General features: G+C 40.6%; 1 protein-coding gene across 1 annotated transcript in view; it reads right to left on the bottom strand.

Moving 5' to 3' along the window:
- The window catches only part of f13a1b (coagulation factor XIII, A1 polypeptide b), a 35,006-nt gene extending 16,201 nt beyond the window's left edge, over positions 1–18,805 (bottom strand). The window contains exons 1-8 of the mRNA XM_067411382.1: positions 18,473–18,805; positions 15,978–16,204; positions 13,286–13,474; positions 11,610–11,858; positions 11,355–11,473; positions 10,599–10,706; positions 3,516–3,693; positions 475–613 (exon numbers count right to left, since the gene is read on the bottom strand). Coding sequence (XP_067267483.1) covers positions 475–613; positions 3,516–3,693; positions 10,599–10,706; positions 11,355–11,473; positions 11,610–11,858; positions 13,286–13,474; positions 15,978–16,158 — 1,163 coding nt within the window. The 5' untranslated portion in view covers positions 16,159–16,204; positions 18,473–18,805. The remainder of the gene's footprint in view (positions 1–474; positions 614–3,515; positions 3,694–10,598; positions 10,707–11,354; positions 11,474–11,609; positions 11,859–13,285; positions 13,475–15,977; positions 16,205–18,472) is intronic.
- Positions 18,806–20,406: the final 1,601 nt, after the last annotated feature.

Genomic DNA, 20,406 nt, shown 5'->3' with positions numbered 1-20,406 from the left:
TGTAAATACATGTGTGCCATATATAAAACTGTCATGATCACTAGTGGGAGTGCCCTAATCAGCCACTAGAGGGCACTCCAACCCGGACTCTTGTTTTCACTCTTGGACTTAATTTCCCATAACACACTTCCCAGACTCACAATCCTGTTTCATTGCACCCAGCTGTTTTGTGTTTCATCATTAGTGTCTGTCTATTTATACCCGGTTTGTTTCTGCTTTTGTTATGGTGTTTTCATGTATGGTTTCTGGTTTCTCCGTTTTAGTTTTCTTTGTGTTTTTCTTGTTTTTGCATGGACTGTTTCTGTAGATTTTGACCCTTGCCTGTTTTGGATTACATTTCTGGATTACCCCATTAAAGCTGCACATGGATCTACCTTCTCGTTTCTGTGCCATATGTGACAGAAAACACCATCATGCCTAGATCCAGCAGCAGAATTTAAAAAAAAAATTTAAAAAACATTAAAGAGCACAAACCAGATAGAATCCTTGGTGCGATTCCGGTCCAGTTTTCCGTTTTCATCCAGAATGATGTCCATCTTCAAGTTTCCGTCATTGTCGTGGGCAGAGAAGAAGTTCGTCACGACCCTGCTGGGGATCCCGAGACAACGCAAGACTGTGGGGAGGAAGGAGATAAATATTATTACACAACTCTCTGTAATGCTCAGTTCTGATTGGCAGGTTGCAACAATCCGAAGTCAGTTATTCGCAGTGTTGGAGGTAACGCATTACAAATAACCTGAGTTACATAATCAGATTACTTTTTTCAAGTAACTAGTAAAGTAATGCATTACTTTTTTCAATTTACAACAAAATATCTAAGTTACTTTTTCAAATAGGCTAAGTAACACAAGTTACTTTGTTTTCACATTTATTGACTGACAGCTCTCCTGTCCCCATGTTGAGAGAAATAAAGTGCAGAGGTGTTGTGTGCGCATGTGTATGTGATGGTTATTTTAGTTCTACACTAAATGTGAATATGCATTTACTCATCTCACTTGCATGAAAACATTAAGTATTCCTCAAAATTAATTAAAAACAGTGAAATGCAATCTCAGAATTTTACACAAAATATGGTAATAATTAATCATATTAAATTACACAAATATACTTTATGTATTTAATCTCACTTTATTAACCAATGTCTTTGTGGCTGACCTTCAGTGACTCAATTCAACCATAATAATAAGCAAAAAGTACTTAGAAATAAGAGTGTTGAACTTATACTTATTTAATCCAGAATAGCAGCACAGCTGAAAAGTTTGAGCTGTGCCCTCTACTGTACAGGTGTAAATATGCATTTCCTTCAGCCTGAGGCTTATTTATTTCACTTTTGGTGTGAAAGGGCCTTTACATTAACCAAAACATAACTTTTTTTGTTGTTATTAACCCTTTGGTGCTGTTCGTTTGGGGTCGACACTCGTGCTGTTCGGGGTCTCTGGAGACCCCAGGGAACAAAATGTAATTTTGTAACAAAATAATTATTTAATTTTTAATTTTAAATATTTTTTTAACAAATGCAATTTGACAGTTTGTCATTGTTTTTACTCAACATTTGTGGAGTTTTTGGAGTATTTATGATATTTTTTATATTTATATAAATAAATTAAATTTTTATACAAAAGCAGCTTTTTATGTAAAATTCACTTTATAAAAGACCCACATTTTTAACTTTCATTCATGGGGATAACATGGATAATTTGACATGGTTTAGTCTAAGATTTTTGCCCATCTTTTGGAAAATGCAGTTTTAAAAGTTAAAACTTTATCCAGTAAATGGCTGCAGAGCTCCACTATTTGCTTTGTGCTATTTGACTAAATGAAAGAAATCTTTCACATTTTTTTTTTTTTTTTTGCAGTTGGATTTATAGCTACATATTAAAATGTACTTTTTGTCAAAGTTTAGCATTTTTTTGTACTGAAAAAAACTAAATCAGTTATATTACATATTGCGTACAAATACATGACATAAACATCAAAATGCGATCAACTGAACAGCAATAAAAAATGAGCAAATAAAGCACATGGATCATTTTGCATTGTGGATGTTGTAAAGTGCGCCACTTCATTTCTGTCTGCATTGTTTCTGATTTTTGAGGTTGAATTTTGTCCATTTTCTAAGCTGTGGTGACATGTAATATAATATTATTGAAAAACTGATTTCCTTCAGTACAAGAAAAAATGTTAAACTTTGACAAAAAAAAAATATATTGTTATAATTCTGATTTCATAATATTTAGATATGAATACAATGATGTCTTTCAGTCAGTCAAATAACACATAGCAAATAGTGGAGCTCTGCAGCCATCTACTGGATAAAGTGATAATTTGTTTACTTTTAAAACTGCATTTTCCAAAAGACAGGCAAAAATCTTACACTAAACCAAGTCAAATTATCCATGTTATCCCCACGAATGAAAGTTAAAAATGTGGGTCTTTTATAAAGTGAATTTTACATAAAAAGCTGTTTTTGCATTAAAACATATTTAAAAAAAAAATTTTTTAATTTCCTAATATAAATTTTAAATATATAAATCCTCCAAAAACTGCATAAATGTTGAGAAAAAAAACAAAGTAAAACTAAATTTGTTTAAAATAAAAACAATTATTTTGTTACAAATAACATTTTTTTTCCCTCTTCCTTCAGAGATCCTGAACAGCAGGATTGTTACTTTTTTTTCACACTAACATAAAAACAGATATCATTCCGATTAATTTTTTTATTTGTAGACCTAGAAAGTGTTGACAACTGTACAAAGTCTCATGCCATTTGGACAAAGAGAACTTTTTTTTTAAATTTCAGAAATCATCAGCGCCAGAGGGTTAAAAAACAAACAAACAAGCAAGCCTAGCCCAGATGAGGAAAAGTAACACAAAAGTAATGTAACGCATTACTTTTCATTAAAAGTAACTAAGTAACGCAATTAGTTGCTTTTTTAGGGAGTAACTCAATATTGTAATGCATTACTTTTAAAAGTAACTATCCCAACACTGATTATTTATTACCAATAATGACCATTGTCAAAAGCAACATCTTATAACAGATCATTCATCCGGGTATTTGAGGGCAGCGCTTCTTTCACGTCTCTTGTATTACACCACGGAGGAGGGACACATTCTCTCTCCTTTCATTTAAACACAGCCTCAGTTATTGACTGTATTTACTGTAATATGAAACTGGAGAACTTTAGTATTAATAGTAGGAAATATTGTTGAAGTGTTCAATAAAAATTAAGCTTCAGGAACACCATCCTAACCTTTAAAAAATTCTGCTAACATTAAGAAGACTGGACTGGATTTTGGACTAAAAAATTTGTTAGCTGGGAAAATAGGATAATGTACATCCAGCTGGTTGTTACTGCAAAATCAACCCCTTCAAAAGTCAAACAAGACCTGATCACCCTGTCAGGGTTTATTTTGCAATAACAACCAGCTAGACGTACATTATGCTGTACATATAGACCAACGATCATGTGACCTATGAATTAATGACTTGTCCTGGTGAAGTGAGCTCTCACAGGAGTTGAAGACGGCAGCATAGACCCAGCACTGGGCATAGCAGACCGGTGTTCCCTTGGTGTTTAAGTAGTCCAGGAGGATCTCCACACTGCCGGTCCAGGACGTCGGGGGGACGCCGTATGTGTAATCTCCACTCCAGTTTCCCACCAACACACCGTCATCATCACGGGAGTTCAGCTGGTTTGAGCCACGGAAGAGGCAAGGTCAACAATAAGTTCATGAAAGTTGAAAAAGATTTGTTGTTTTACCAATAGCACACATAATAATAAACATTTTTAGTATTAAGAGCTTCAATGTTCAAAAGTTACTTGTATTTTTGTTTTTTCGAAAGAAGTCTCTTCTGTTCACCAAGGCTGCATTTATTTGATCAAAAATGCAGCAAAAACAGTAATGTTGTGAAGTATTATTTCAAATGAAAATAATTATTTTCTATTGTAATATATCTTAAAATTATGTAATTTATTCCTGTGATGGTAAAGCTGAATTTCATCAGCATCATTACTCCAGTCTTCAGTGTCACATGACCTTTCAGAAATCATAACAATATGATGAATTGTTGCTCAAGAAACATTTCTGATTATTATCGATGTTGAAAACATTGTGGAAATTGTGATAGATATATAGTGTTTTTGATGAATAGAAGGTTAAAAAGAACATCATTTATTTGAAACAGAAACATTATAAATGTTTTTACTGTCACTTTTGATCAATGTAATGTATCACTGCTGAATAAAAGTATTATTTTTCTGTCAAATAATGACAGTTCAATGCTTTACTATTAGCTATGAGCATTTATAATATAGACCAAATTTGGCACAGCAAAGCTCAGTTCCCATTCAGTCGGTCACGTTCGACGTACGTCGGACAGACCGACGAATAGGAATCTCGCTAGAGAGGCCAATCTACTTCGAGTGTAACTAAACGAGCCAATGCACATTGGCATGCAATCATATGCATCAGCTGCTCGCCTCGCAGCGCGGGTATATAATGAGCAGCAGGTGCGTTGCATCTTCAGCTTTTCGCTTCGGAGCCGAACAGTGTTTGTTCCTGTTCTCTGCAAGCGAGTGTCTGCTAGAAGACGAGTCAAGCTTTTTGGTTGAACTTCTCTTTTTTTCCGAGTGCGGGCGAACAGCACAGCAGCGGGGTCGACGTCCTCTCTTTTTCTGTTTCGTTTGCCGTTTTTGAGCAAATAGCTGTTTGACAGCGTCAGAAGGCTGTTCTCACGGCCGGTACGGTGCGCTGAAAAGCCGTTTTTACGGCTGGTAAGAGTGAGCGCCTTCAAAGAGAGAGAAAGCACATGACAGGCTGCACACAATCCCTGTCTGTGTTGCGGTGGCCGTTCCCCTGCGTGCTTCAGCACTTCTAAAAGAGTAAAGTCCCTGAAAGAGCTTACACAAGTAGATTCGCGTCTTTTTAAAGACGACATCCTACTTGTGTTTCTGGATGCGATCGTTCCTGTCCTCACTGACGGCCACGATCACCGTTTCGCATGTCTGGGCGCGTGCTGAAATGATGTTCGTGGGTGTTCATGTTTTCATATGAGAACATGATCACGTCGACACGCCGGTCGTGACTCCTCTTTCTCCGGGAAGCTTGAGTCCCCTCTGTTGTTGGCCAGCTGCCGCTTGTGTGTAAAAGCACAGCCGCGGCTCTGCCCGACACTCTGGGAGACCGCGGAGATCAGCGAGAGCAAACCTCTCGCTCCTCTGCGTGTCGTGTGCCGTCGAGCTGCCGGGTTGCAGCGCGGGTTGTCACGGCAACCCAGCGCTCGCTCGGCGCTCTAGATGCGCGGTTCCCTTGCGTAATCTCCATTGTAGCGCCCTCTCTGGTGCACCAGAAGAGGTCTACTTTGCTGATATGGCTTGGGTGACATGAGGTTGAGGGGTTCCTTCGGGGAACCAACCCCCTAGGGCCCCTCCCTCTCTAGCGCATTGCAAGCTGTGCAGTTTCTGGATTGGATTGCTGGTCCTTTTCATAGGGGAACCTAGCATTTCATTCAGAGCTCCAGCTGAGGGACAGACGTCGATTGCAGCATCGGAGAGAGTGCTGTTATGCTCTGGAAATGAGGGTGACGCTGCCCACTGTAATGGTGTGTGCTTATGCTGACTCAGATTCAGAGTTTACAGCCATGCTTTCCTGGGTCTTCCAGATGTGCATGGAAAACTTGGCAGTATGGGGGTATTTTGGTGCCATAAATATGGAATGCCAAAGGTGCCAATCTGCATAAGTTTTTCCTCTCTCACTACCCTCTTGGATGGGGTGGCTGTACACAGACCACACCCACCCTGCATGTGAGGCCAAGGCACTCTTTTTGCATGAGGGTAGTTCTGTGCTGGGGTTGAGCTGCGCTTGTTGACTAACCGTGATCAAAGTCACGGCGCAGGCCCTCAGCCAGACGATGTCCACCTCCGTGGTCCAGAAGTGCCCCCTGGCTTACCTTGTGAGGTGTGAGAGGTTGTCAAGCTAAATGCTTTCTCAATGCTCCCATATTACGAGGTGGCCTTTCGGTGACACTGTCGAGGACTGAGCCCAGCGGTTCTCCTCAGTTAGTAGCGGATAGGGGAGCTTCCCATGACAAACCATTGAGTTCCTCTTGGGCCGCCCCTCAGTCTGCTCGTCGCCAAGGGTGTCGTCCCCTGCAAGAAACTCCGGCCCAGCAGGCTCTGCTGTATCCATTGCGGGGAGATGACGCCTCCCGTCTCTGCAGCTGTTTAACTGGTTGGTGAGAATCACCCCTGAGACGGGTGACCCAGAGATGGGTGGGGCTGCTCTTCCACCCCTGGAGGAGGGCCAGGTGGTAAATCCTTTATTGGGTTTGTTTCTGTTCCGCCACTGACCCAAGAGGCAGCGGTACCCAAATTTTAAAGAGCAGTTCCTCCATTTCCAGGTCTGAAGAGGGTTTGGAGAGCAGTGGGAGGAGAAAAACCTCACCACTCTCATCCCCCTCTTCTGTCGCCAGCGGACAGCAGCGAGCAGCGGGCAGCCAAAGCCTCGACTGCTCCCTCTGTCCATCCGTGGAGCCAGGTAAGTGTTGCCTAGCACACTGTGACGCCGCTTCGGGCCGCCTCACAAAGAGAGCCCCCCGAGCCGCGTCCCTGTGTTCCACCTCGCTGCCCTGCTGCGGGTACACCGGTGGTCTCTTTGGTCCTGCTTGTACGGTCTCTGCGAGCCGGGTTAGCGCTCCCCAGTCCGTCTCGCTGGCTCCTTCGGACCATCAGGGTCGGCTTTGCGATTCAGTTCACCCGGCTCCCCCCCCCAAGTTCAGGGACGTCCTCTTCACTACAGTGAAAGATGCCGATGCCCCTGTCCTGCGTGCGGAGATCGCAGTCCTACTGGCGAAGGACGCGATAGAGCCGGTCCCTCCAGCCGATTTGAGGTCGGGGTTCTACAGCCCCTACTTCATTGTACCCAAGAAAAGCGGCGGGTTACGACCGATCTTGGACCTGCGAGTTTTGAATCGGAGCCTCCACAAGCTACCATTCAAAATGCTCACGCAGAAACGCATTTTCGAGTGCATCCGTCTCCGAGATTGGTTTGCAGCGATTGACCTGAAGGACGCGTACTTCCATGTTTCAATTCTTCCGCGACACAGGCCATTCCTGAGATTCGCTTTCGAAGGTCGAGCATATCAGTACAGAGTCCTACCCTTCGGGCTGGCCCTGTCTCCCCGCGTCTTCACGAAAGTCGTGGAGGGAGCCCTTGTTCCCATGAGAGAACAGGGTGTTCGCATTCTCAACTATCTCGACGACTGGCTCATTCTAGCACAGTCCCGGGATCAGTTGTGCAAACACAGGGATTTGGTGCTCAGACACCTCAGCCAGTTGGGGCTTCAGGTCAACTGGGAAAAGAGCAAACTCGCCCCGGTGCAGAGGATCTCTTTTCTCGGTATGGAGTTGGATTCGGTCGAGCAGATAGCACGCCTCACAGAGGAACGTGCTCGGTCAGTGTTGAACTGCCTGAATACATTCAATGGCAGGACAGCGGTCCCACTGAAGTTCTTTCAGAGGCTCCTGGGGCATATGGCGGCTGCTGCGGCTGTAACACCGCTCGGTCTGCTTCATATGAGACCGCTTCAGCACTGGCTTCACGGCCGAGTCCCGAGATGGGCGTGGCAGCGCGGCACATTCCGGGTGCCAATCACTCAGTAGTGCCGCCGAACCTTCAGTCCGTGGTCGGACCCCTTGTTTCTTCGGGCAGGAGTGCCCCTAGAACAGGTGTCCCGGCATGCTGTGGTGTTCACAGATGCTTCTGCCACCGGCTGGGGTGCCACGTAATACGGGCATGCAGTCTCAGGGGTTTGGACGGGACCCCATCTGCATTGGCACATCAATTGCCTCGAGTTGCTGGCAGTACGCCTTGCTCTGAGCCGCCTCAAAGGCCTGCTTCAGGGCAAGCATGTACTGGTCCGTATGGACAACACTGCGACCGTTGCGTACATCAACTGTCAAGGTGGTCTACGCTCCCGTCGCATGTCACAACTCGCCCGCCATCTCCTCCTGTGGAGTCGGAAGCATCTGAGGTCGCTTCGCGCCATTCATGTCTCCGGTGTGCTCAACCGTGTGGCTGACGAGCTATCATGAGCTGCGCTGCCAGGAGAGTGGTGACTCCACCCCCAGGTGGTTCAACTGATCTGGAGAGAATTCGGAGAGGCTCAGGTAGACCTGTTTGCCTCACCAGAAACCTCCCACTGCCAGTTGTTTTACTCTCTGACCGAGGGGACACTCGGGACAGATGCACTGGCTCACAGCTGGCCCCGGGGCCTGCGCAAATATGCGTTTCCCCCAGTGAGCCTACTTGCACAGACCCTGTGCAAAGTCAGGGAGGACGAGGAGCAGGTCTTTTTAGTTGCGCCTTACTGGCCCAACCGGACCTGGTTCCCAGAACTCTCACTCCTCGCGACAGCCCCTCCCTGGCCCATCCCTCTGAGGAAAGACCTTCTTTCTCAGAGACGGGGCACTCTTTGGCACCCGCGTCCAGACCTCTGGAAACTCCATGTCTGGTCCCTTGGACGGGATGCGGAGGTTCTAGGTGACTTACCCCCTGAGGTACTTAACACCATCACTTCGGCACGTGCACTGTCTACGAGACGTGCTTACGCCTCCAAAGTGGAACCTGTTCGTCGAGTGGTGCTCTTCTCGCCGGGAAGACCCCCGAAGATGCTCGATCAGAGTCGTGCTTTCCTTCTTGCAGTAGGGTTGGAGCGTAGGCTGTCCCCCCTCCACCCTCAAAGTCCATACTGCTGCTATATCTGCTTACCACGACCACTTAGATGGCAAATCTGTTGGTCAGCACGACCTGGTCATCAGGTTCCTTAGGGGGGCGAGACGGTTAAATCCTTCTCGTCCCCTCTCCATACCCTCTTGGGACCTCACTCTGGTGCTGAGAGCACTTCAGATTGCTCCCTTTGAGCCTTTGCTGTCAGCAGACTTAAAGATTCTGTCTATGAAGACTTTGCTGCTGGTGGCATTGGCCTCCATCAAGAGGGTAGGGGACCTGCAGTCATTTTCGGTCGACGAATTGTGCCTGGAGTTCGGGCCGGGTGATAGCCACGTGGTACTAAGACCCCGGCCTGGCTATGTGCCCAAGGTTCCTACCACTCCCTTCAGGGACCAGGTGGTGAGCCTGCAAGCGCTGCCCTCGGAGGAGGCAGACCCAGCCCTGGCTTTACTCTGTCCAGTCCGCGCTTTGCGACTGTACATAGACAGAACCTAAAGCCTCAGGACCTCAGACCAGCTCTTGTCTGTTATGGAGGCCAGCAGAAGGGAAAGGCTGTCTCCAAGCAGGGGATGGCCCACTGGATAGTGGATGCCATCGCCCTGGCTTACCAAGCTCAGGGTGTGCCCTGCCCGCTCAGGTTGCATGCTCACTCCACGAGAGGTGTCGCATCCTCCTGGGCGCTGGCTCGTGGCGCCTCGCTGACAGACATTTGTAGAGCTGCGGGCTGGGCGACACCTAAAACGTTCGCTAGATACTATAGCCTTCGTGTCGAGCCGGTCTCCTCCCATGTTCTCGCCACAGGTCAGAGGCACGGAGAGGCCCCGGCTTAGTGTCGGCTTGCTGCGCTACATGCGCTTCTTTTCTCCAGAGAGTCCCTACAAGGCAGACCCTGTCGAGTCCTCCGATATCCCTTCGGCAGCCGACGTGGCGGAGCGTCTGGCGCCAGGCCTATACTCCGTTGTATCCTTGAGAACCGGGTTTAGGCTGGGTTCCATATGTGTGACCCTACGGGGATCCCATATGGTTGGTTCCACGGTTGCTCCTAAACGAAGCCCGTGTCTTTCCCTCTGGGAGAACCTACCCTTCATCGGGTTGGAGTCACCCCAGCTCTTCCATATGTAGCACAGCCCTACAGGGTTAGTCCATATGTACTTCTCCACATAACTCCTTCGGGGAAGGATGTGGCTTCCGCAGCGTTCCTTTCCCAGCGAAGGGTACGCTTTCCCAGCGTTATCCAATAGTCTCACTGAATGGGTTTTGGGGAACAGCAGTGATCGACTCTCTCTGTGTTAGCCCTGTCCCACCATCCTCAGGCAAGGGAGTTCAGGTGGCTTACAACAGAGCGCTGGAAGGGGGCAGCTCCTGTGGCGCTTTGGTAGGGATTCCTATTCGTCGGTCTGTCCGACGTACGTCGAACGTGACCGACTGAATGGGAACGTCTCGGTTACAAAGGTAACCCTCGTTCCCTGAAGGAGGGAACGGAGACGTACGTCCCATCGCCACAGTCGCTGTACCCCGCTGATGCTGCCGCCTATCTGGTTCGGCTCCTCAGCGAAAACCTGAAGATGCAACGCACCTGCTGCTCATTATATACCCGCGCTGCGAGGCGAGCAGCTGATGCATATGATTGCATGCCAATGTGCATTGGCTCGTTTAGTTACACTCGAAGTAGATTGGCCTCTCTAGCGAGATTCCTATTCGTCGGTCTGTCCGACGTACGTCTCCGTTCCCTCCTTCAGGGAACGAGGGTTACCTTTGTAACCGAGACGTTCCTCATAAGATCATAAACAATAAGGGAAGAGGATCAATGAGTGTTTTGTAAACTCTAGCAGCAGTTCTCTGGTTCAAGTGTCTCAGTTTCTCACCATGGCTGAGGCGACGCGGGTCACTTTAATGACGTCACCACGGTTGGACAGCGGCATATCTGCTTTATCCATAATGTACAGACAGGCATCCAGGACACCAAACTCAAACTACAAAACAAACAAAATACATAATATTGCAATTTTTCTGTTTATAAACATAATATTATTACAGCCTTTATTTATAATTAACAAGGATGCACAATATCCCTCTGTCAAAATATTCCTTTGTAGCTTTGTTAAAAATTAAAAATACTAATAATTATTAACAACATAAATTGTAATCAATTTTTGACAATTTTACAATAAATATTCATCATGCTGAACATTATAAAGTTTTGATGCATAAATTCACTTTTCTAAAAAAAAAAAAAATATTAGTAAATGTTAAGATTAACATTAACTGTGATTAATAAATGCTGTAGAAATATTGTTTATTCTTAGTTCATGTTAACTAATGGTAACAAACACAACCTTATTGTGTTATCAAAATTTAATTTAATCAATTATTGTCCATAACATTAAACTAATTATTGGTTTATCAATAGTGGTTTATATTTTAATAAAAGTGCATGCATAATAATAAATAACTGAAAAATGTTTATTTTTCAAAAAGATTAAATTGGTCCCAAGTCAAGTTTAATAAATTATGTAAGACACATTAAAGCAGGCAGTCAGTTATTCTTGAACATTAGACAAAAGTGTGCAATTAAAAACATTTAAAGAACATAAAGAAGCTGCAGCAAATGTGATGCACACCTGTCCATAGTTCCAGGCACGTTCGGACACATCGTCATATGCTCCATGATAGATGATCCCCAGCTCGTTCATAACACACTCTTCACGCTCCTCCTCATCATCCAAGAACACAGGATCAGCTTCGAAAGAAACATCAGTTATCATCGCTCACATCTTCTTTTTTTTCACATGCACCAAATTTAAATGTGTACTGAAACACCAATAAGAGAGCCTATTTAATATGGGTTCTCCTCCAGAAAGAAAGAAATTTAAAACCTGATGACCACGGGTTAAAAAGGATGTATACATCCGTGCTTGGGTCTCTCCTGGTCCTGCGGATGCCGTAGGGCGTCACCACACCGATATATATCATGTACTTTCCCACAATGCACTCTGGTGAGGGTGTGATGCCCATCGTGACAACCTTGTCGCTAGTCTCTATGACCCGACCCTTCCAAATACTCTGTCGCTCCACAGTGGGGAAGACGGGAATGTAGGTGCCCTTGCTGTATTGAGGACTTGGTCCTAGTGCACAATGACAACAGATCACAGTAAGATATTTAATATTAAGAGCTTCATTATTGTGGAAAAATAAATAGCACAGTCTGTCCTGACCCAACTAGGTTTGCTCAAAATGTTTGCCTGTCTAAGGAAAAGGAGGGAGGGGGGCATTTTCCAGTAAATAGCACATTGCGTAACTAGTCATCTATTTGACTTCGTGTGCTCAGTTTCCTTAAATATCAGTGCCAGTGTGCAAATATCTGGATGTGTAAAATATTATCAAGAAAAAAAGAGAAGTGCACAAGGTTTTGCCACCAAAGGGAAGTGCGCCAACGAGAAGGGAAAGTGATGATGGTGCTCAGAAGATGCAGAACGCATTTCTTGTGAAATTTCAATGTCAAATATATGCAGAAAATGCACAGTGAATTATATTTATTGCTGTGCTGGACAATTTGCCTCTTTAAATAATTCTTAGGTATTGCAAAAGGGGGAAACTGATAATTTAAGTAGAAGGAAGCTTAAAAAAACATTTATGGTCTTAAAGGATTAGTTCACTTTGAAATGAAAATTACCCCAAGCTTTACTCACACTCAAACCATCCTAGGTGTATATGACTTTCTTCGTTCTGATGAACCCAATCAGAGATATATTAATAAATATCCTGATGCATCTGAGCTTTATAATGGCAGTGAGCGGGATCAATGAGTATGAGCTGAAGAAAGATGATGGAAGCACTTTCTTCAGCTCATACTCGTTGGTATCGTTCACTGCCATTATAAAGATGCGTCAGGATATTTATTAATACAACTCAGATTATGTTCATCAGAGAGAAGATAGTCATATACACCTAGGATGGCTTAAGGGGTGAGTAAAGCTTAAGGTAATTTTCATTTCAAAGTGAACTAATCCTTTAAAAATAAAGGTTCCAAAAGGGTTTTTTTCACAGCGATGCTATAGAAGAAACTTTTTTTTTCTTAGTATGAAGAACATTATTTTACAATATTTTAATTACTCCAATAAAAGTATTTAAACCAGTGGTTGGGTTTGTCAATATTTGACCCAAACATGGGTTGAAACAACCCAGGATTTTTAGAATGTCATAAAATATTTCTCCAATAAAATATATGTAAGCATTTTCAATATTTTCCATATTACTTGAGAAAAAGTACAAGTTTTTTAATGTATTTAAGTATTAAAAGTAAAATTGATGATCTAGCAATGATTAGACGAGTCCGATTCATTAATTAGAAATTATTATTCATTAATAAACCAATTCAATGGGTTCAATGAAAAGATTCAGCTCGTTCATCTTCTTGGGTATCAGGTGGCGATTTCTTTACTTCGAAATAGCAAGGAACGACATGTTTTTATGAAATGGCATAAGACTTGTAAAAAAATGTTAATTTCAGACTTTTCAGCCTCAAATACACCTGAATTCTTTGAAGACTCACCTATGGCAAACTCAACTGCAAACTTGTCTTCAGCTGGTTTGTAGGGCCGATCGAAGGTGATCTTGATCTGGAACTCTTGAGCCCGACGCACAATGAGGAAGTCGCTGGAGTACAGGTGCGTGTGGTGCTCTTGTTTATTGACCTCTTGAGGTCGTTTGAGAACATCAACATCACAGATATCAAGAAACTCTGAAGAACAGAAACAGGACTGTCAACACATTACAGGCTCAGCCATAAATGAGCCTTTTTTACAATAAAAAACCCTCTGCAAAAACAGTGGCATGACACTCTCACAGAGGATGTCTTCCATCTCCTTATCTCTGAGGGTTTTAAAGGAAGAGGATGACAAAAAAAAAAAAAAAAAGTCAAGATGTTACAAGATAAAAGTGTTGCGTTTCCTGCAATAAATGTTATCACTGGGACAAGAGCTCAACTGGTAAATATGGAGGAAATGGTCTTTTCAGTTGAGGGCTTTTGATTAGATAAAATATGGGTCACTCTGAAGAAATGGTACCAAGTGTGTCTGCATAATTATTACTGATAAAATGAATTAGATGCCAAACTCAGACACAGTTTTTACATTTTTGTGCAAGTAATGCAAACCAGTCTTTTAAATGTTTGTTTATATTAGCCAATTTTCATGTCTCTATCCATCACCATTACATTTTAGTCAATTTAGTGGGTTATGTATCACAAATTAGCTTTAACTGAAATTATTTTATCATGCTTTCACTTTATATGCTAATTTTAAATGTTTTATTCATTTTCAGAGGAAATGCAGAATTTATGTGATGATGGGACATTTTCCATTTGTCCAGTGTTATTTTAATATTATTTATATACTATATATTAATATTTTATTATATTCTTATATTTATTTTAGTTTAATTTTTACTAATTTTGTTATGTTTTTTATTGATTTATTTATCATTTTTCTTTTGTTTTATTCTAAATTGTTTATTTCAGCTTTATTCCAGGTCTTAGTTAACAATAACACACATTGATAATGGCAAGATCATATTGATAAAAAGACATCATATTTAAGTGAGTGACCACCTGTGAGTGATCACTTTTTTAAAATAAAGTTTCTATTACAGTATTGACCTTGTCTAACTCAATAGTTCTCTGATTTGGGACAAAATAGAGAAAAATTGTACACAGACAAAAATGGCAAGAATATCGATATTGATACAGTGGCATGAAAAAGTATGTGAACCACTTGCAGAATCTGTGAAAATGTGAATAATTTTAACAAAATAAGTGAGACCATACAAAATGCATGTTATTTTTTATTTAGTACTGTACTGAGTAAGATATTTTACATAAAAGATGTTTACATTTAGTTCACAAGACAAAACAATAGCTGAATTTATTAAAATAACCCCATTCAAAAGTTTGTGAACCATTGATTCTCAATACTGTGTGTGGTTATCTGGATGATCTATGACTGTTTTTATGTTTTGTGATGGTTGTTCATGAGTCTCTTGTTTGTTCTGAGCGGTTAAACTGAGCTCTGTTCTTTAGAAAAATCCTCCAGGTCTTGCATTTTTGCATATTTTAACCCTTTCCAGCAGTGACTGAATGATTTTGAGATCCGTCTTTTCACACTGAGGACTCAAACACAACTTTTAAAAAAGGTTCAAACATTCACTGATGCTCCGATGCAGTAAGAGCTGGGGGTGAAAACTTTTAAACAGGATGAAGATGTCACAATTTTTCTTATTATATTTAAATATCGTTGTTTTTCATTTAGTACTGCCCTACAGAAGCAACAGAAGATACTTGCATGTTTCCCGGAAGAAACATTAAGTACAATTTACCTTGATATTTAAATTCAAAAATGTTCACCCCCGGCTCTTAATGCATCTTGTTGCCTTCTGGAGCATCAGTGAATGTTTGAACCTTTTTTAAAAGTTGTGTTTGAGTCCCTCAATTGTCCTCAGTGTGAAAAGATACAATGGTTCACAAACTTTTGAATGGGTCCATTTTAATAAATTTAGCTATTGTTTTGTCTCGTGAACTAAACGCAAACATCTTTTATGTAAAATATCTTACTCAGGACAGTACTAAATAAAAAAATAATATGCATTTTGTATGATCTCCCTTATTTTATTAAAATTATTCACATTTTCAGATTCTGCAAGTGGTTCACAAACTTTTTCATGCCACTGTATATGACATTGTATTCCAATAACAATTGCTTGCCTGCCCATTCAACCTTAAAACATTATGAATATGTGATTTTTTTTAAAAGCCACCATATATAAGAGATACTACCAGAATTTACTCTAAATACATTTCTTACTATGACAAGATAATCTAAAAATATTCTAGCACTTTAAAGTTACCATGAAATCAAAATGGAAATTATTATTATTATTTTTTAATATTGCAGTTTAGTATGCAGTTTATTTACTGCAGTTTATTATGAATGATTTATCTGCACACATCATTGTTTTTAAAATTCATGTGCCTCTTAATCTTTAATCTAAATATCTTGCCCTCCCTCTTTCAGCAACATCTCTTCTCTGATGATGTGTTTGAGGGCGGGGCAACCTGTTACTCACACGAGATCCACCAATAGCAAACCACCACAACCACCCAATCAATTCCTAATAGACAAAATCAAGTTCCGCCCAATTTTTTTCCTGTTCGAGAAGCCGATGAAAAGTACAGATTTTCTGATTCTCACCCTTGAGTGGTGGTGGTCCTCTGGGCAGTAACATGAAGGGCTCAAACTCCTCCACTTTCCCCTCTTGTTGATTAGAGCTGATTTTGGCTCCTGCACTACGACCACGGTGGGACACGCGTTTGGGGCGAACAGCAGGTGTGGCAGCGGGGGCCGGGTTCTCTCGAGCCTCTTGATCAGCCATGGCAGGTACTGGTGTTGTTGCCACTTAAACTGCTGCGGTTGAGATACTAAACTCAGAAAAAAACATATACAAGTCAGCTGCACACATTGCATACATACAAAGATAAACTCAAAGCATGTGCTGCAGCACAGTTTTATTGCAGGATTTGGCCTTTATTCCTTTCATTTATTGCAGCATATGAAAAGTCCATTGTAGAAACATAAGCTAGACTAATGAGTAAGATGCAGTTTGGTTTTTCTCTCTTTCTGTCATTCTTAGAACAAGTGACAATACATTACAATAAGGTTTTGTTCATTAACATTAGTTAAACTTAAAAAGTTGAACTAACATTGAACAGTACTTCTACAGTATTTATTAATCTTAGTCAATGATAACTTTATATTTACTAATACATTTCTAAAATCATTATTTTTGTTAACAATAGTTAATGCACTGTGAAAAACAAATATTAATAAATGGTTTGAAAAATATATTGCTCATTGTTTGTTGATGTTAGCTAATGCATTAACTAACCTTAATAAATGAGACCTTATTTTAAAATGTTATTGAAAAAGCATCTGCTTTTGCATCCAGTTTTGTCCTTTCAAATTTAGAAACTTCTAAAAAAACTATTAAACTTGTGGAAATAACAAATTGACTTGTTAAAAAAAATCTAAAAATAAAAAATCTAAATATATATATATATATTTTTATTTATTGTACATTTAAGTCGTCATGAAAAGGAAGTTGCACTAGTCTTTTCTTCCCTATTGTGATGTTTATCTGAGTGAAACTGCTTCTCGAACAAGAATAAATGTAGGGTGGGGCTTGATTTTGTCCATAATTAATTGATTGGAAGGTTGAGGTTTGCTATTGGTGGATCTCATGTGATTGACAGGTTTCTTCATGCCAGTAAACACTTCATCAGAGATGTTGCTGTAAGAGGGAGGGGGAAGTTTTTTTTATAAAGATTACGAGGCACAATATATTTTTTATTTATTTATTTATTTATTTTTTAATATATGCATAGACAAGTCATTTATAATAAATACTGCAATATTCCACAAAAAAAAAAAAGAAAAAAAAAAGAATTGTCAATTTTGATTTCATGGTGACTTTAAGAACATTAACAAACTTTAACAAATATATGGGACTAAGTAAAGCTGTTAATGCTTCTGAAGGGAGAATGAAGGGAGAGAAGAAAAAAACAATAACTGGCAGGCAGAATTTTCCCATCTAATAGCCTATTCCTGCATTTCCTGGCATTTAAATGTGGAAAACTTATTTTTATGATAGGCTGCACAATGGCTGCTTTTACACTGTCAAAATATGCCACAAACACACAAACACCTGTGTGATGATGGATTACATAAACTGGGTGTCTCCTTGAATGAGGTGTGAAGTTTGAGGAGATGTTTGGCCCGCTGAACCCCACCAGAGCCGTGAACAGTGAAGTCTCTGTTCACTTCTAAACTACTAAAAGTCACTGCTGAACACAGGGCGAGGCATCTTGGCAAGGTAAATTAAACTGGAACAGCTGTTTGTTTTTTTTTAAATATTTGTCAAGATTTTTTTTCTGAGGTTACCACGAAGATATAAAACAGATGGTGGAAAACATTAAAATAGTTACATTTTGCAAACTACACAGAAAATTGGTTCTGCATGTAAACACTCACAGAATTACTTTCACAAACACATACACAAAATGCAAACACAAACCTGCACTAAAATCCAAAATACATGAATCACTTAAAATATCTTCAAAATTAAAACATTAGCTTTACAGACAATAACTTGTCCTTTGCAAGTATCCAATTATTGCAATTATACGTGCATGTTATTCACAAAAAAAAGGAGGTAATTGGATAATATACTCTACTTTTTTTTTTAAATAATATGCATGAAACTGAACAAAAGTGACAGTTAATACCTTTATAATGCTACAAAAGATTTTTATTTCAAATGTATTACTTTTTAACTTTCTATGTATTCAAGAATAAAAAAAAGTTTCCACAAAAACACTGAGCAGCACAACTTTCCAACATTGATAATAATCATAAATGTTTCTTTATTAGAATTTCTGAAGGATCATATGACACTGAAGACTGGAGAATTGATGCTTAAAATTTAGATTTGATCACAGGAATAAATTACATTTTAAAAGATATTCACATATAAAACAGTTATTTTAAATTGTAAAAATATTTCACAATATTATTGCATTTTTCATCAAATAAATGCAGTCTTAATGAGCACTCAAAATTTTGAACAGTAGTTGTCAATTTCCATCTTCCAGACTGAACTTTTTATTATTAAACATGCAAAGCATACTAACCTGGTTTATGTTTAGTTAGAAAGGTGGCACTGGTCTGCAGACAATGCAAGCTGGAGTCTGGGATCACATCAGGATGACTTCTGCCTTCACTTTTATATGGGGCTGGAATAATAGTGTGTGTGTCTGAAAACTCATGGTGGGCGTATCTATGTATGCAGATTAGCATGACATTATAAAAGCAGAGGGTGTGTGTAGTGTATGTGTGAGATTAGAGTTGAAGTGCAAACTACTGTGTGTGTGAATTTGTGTGACTTGTAGCGACCAGAATTGCAACCAAATAAAGATACAAGTGTGAAATGTGAAATGTCTTTTGGCACTGACTCGAGATTCTTATATTCAAATGTGATGCCCAAAATATTTAATAAAAGTTTTATTTTTTGCAAAACTTGCAAGCTCTATATTGCTGTGCAAAGACAACAACTTTCAATACAAATTTAATTTTTTCTGAAATATAACTCAAATCAGGTCTCTTAGATTGTGATCGATTCCTGTGACAGGAATTTTGGCTTGGATTTTGGCTAATCATGCTGAAATAGGTTGTTTGCAATCACATGGTTCTGGTGACGCGCGAAATTCCGGTGGAGGGCAAGCAGTGAAAATTAGAATGGAAGAGATGGGGAAAAGTCCTTTATTTGAAAAACAACTTTATTAAAAACAGGTCTACAACACTTATTATTCATTTTTTTAAATCAACTTTTCATTTCAAACTCTAAAGTCCTGACAGAAAGTAACAAGTTTTGTCCGTTTTTTTGGTTGTTGTTGTTTCTCGCTTGGCTTCCACCTGCTCTTGTTTCTCAGCTGATGAATCTTAAGAAGGAATCCCGTTGCTTTTCGGTATTATAAGAAAATACAGTACACCACGAAATTTTCTCATGGTTTAGGCTATTCATCTTTTCGCTTCAGACCAACTGTCACCACCCAGCTAACACACGACGTAACAGTTACGTAATGTATTCGTACTTTTTGGTAATGTCATGACTTACTAACTGACAACGTAACTACGACGTCGCATGTGTCATGAATGTGGCTCCCTCGGCTCATCCTCCGGACCACCGGAGGGAACCATCACCCGAGTATTGACTGGTTACCATTCGGACTGCAATACCCATAGGCCCTCATTCCTGGGACTGATGAACCCTGCACCTGCGCCATATCACACACACTATTTAAGAAGCTCACTTGCACACATACCTCGCGAAGTCTTGATTTGCTAAGGTGATCAATTCCGAGCGTTTTTCCTGTGGACTGATTCTTTGTTGTTACCTGGACTGTTGTACACTGTTTGATCCGTTGCCGCCTGCCCTGATTTCTGCCTGGACTTTGTACTTTGTTTGCTTGCCGCCTGCCACGACCATTGCCTGTGACCTGACTCTGATTATTGCTGCCAGCCCTGATCCTTTGCCTGTCCCTGACCACGGTACTGTCTTTGCCCTACTGTATTGTTGTATCGTTAATAAAAGCTGCAAATGGATCCGCACTCCTCTGACCCTTCATTACAGCATGCCAGTAATTTCATTACCTTAAGATTACCATCTCACAACGTCGTCAGTACGTTCTCCTAACGTTATAAGATTACCAAGAACGTTCCAGATACGTCCTCAATTCGTAATATATTGGTAATTCCATGACTTACTAGTAACGTAACGTAACGTGTTTCTCGTCAGTTTTATAGCAATAAAGTTCAACAACTGCGTCAGATTGGTTAAGTAACATTACCCACAGTCTACTTTAAGTACTTTTGTTAATATTTTTACCTCTGATTTCCTTGATCGTCTGGAATATATGTTAGCAAAATGTTACGTTAGCATAGCATATGTTTTTAATGATACTGAGAGCAAAACGTCTTGAATGCTTTTATTTTATGTTTCGCTGTAGGCTATATGTTTTTATTTATAGTTTGAGTGTATTTTATTATTTTTTATTTGGAGTTTTGT

Source organism: Chanodichthys erythropterus, chromosome 15 (assembly GCF_024489055.1).
Source record: "Chanodichthys erythropterus isolate Z2021 chromosome 15, ASM2448905v1, whole genome shotgun sequence".
Lineage (NCBI taxonomy): Eukaryota > Metazoa > Chordata > Actinopteri > Cypriniformes > Xenocyprididae > Chanodichthys > Chanodichthys erythropterus.
This window is presented reverse-complemented; position numbering and strand designations above follow the sequence as displayed.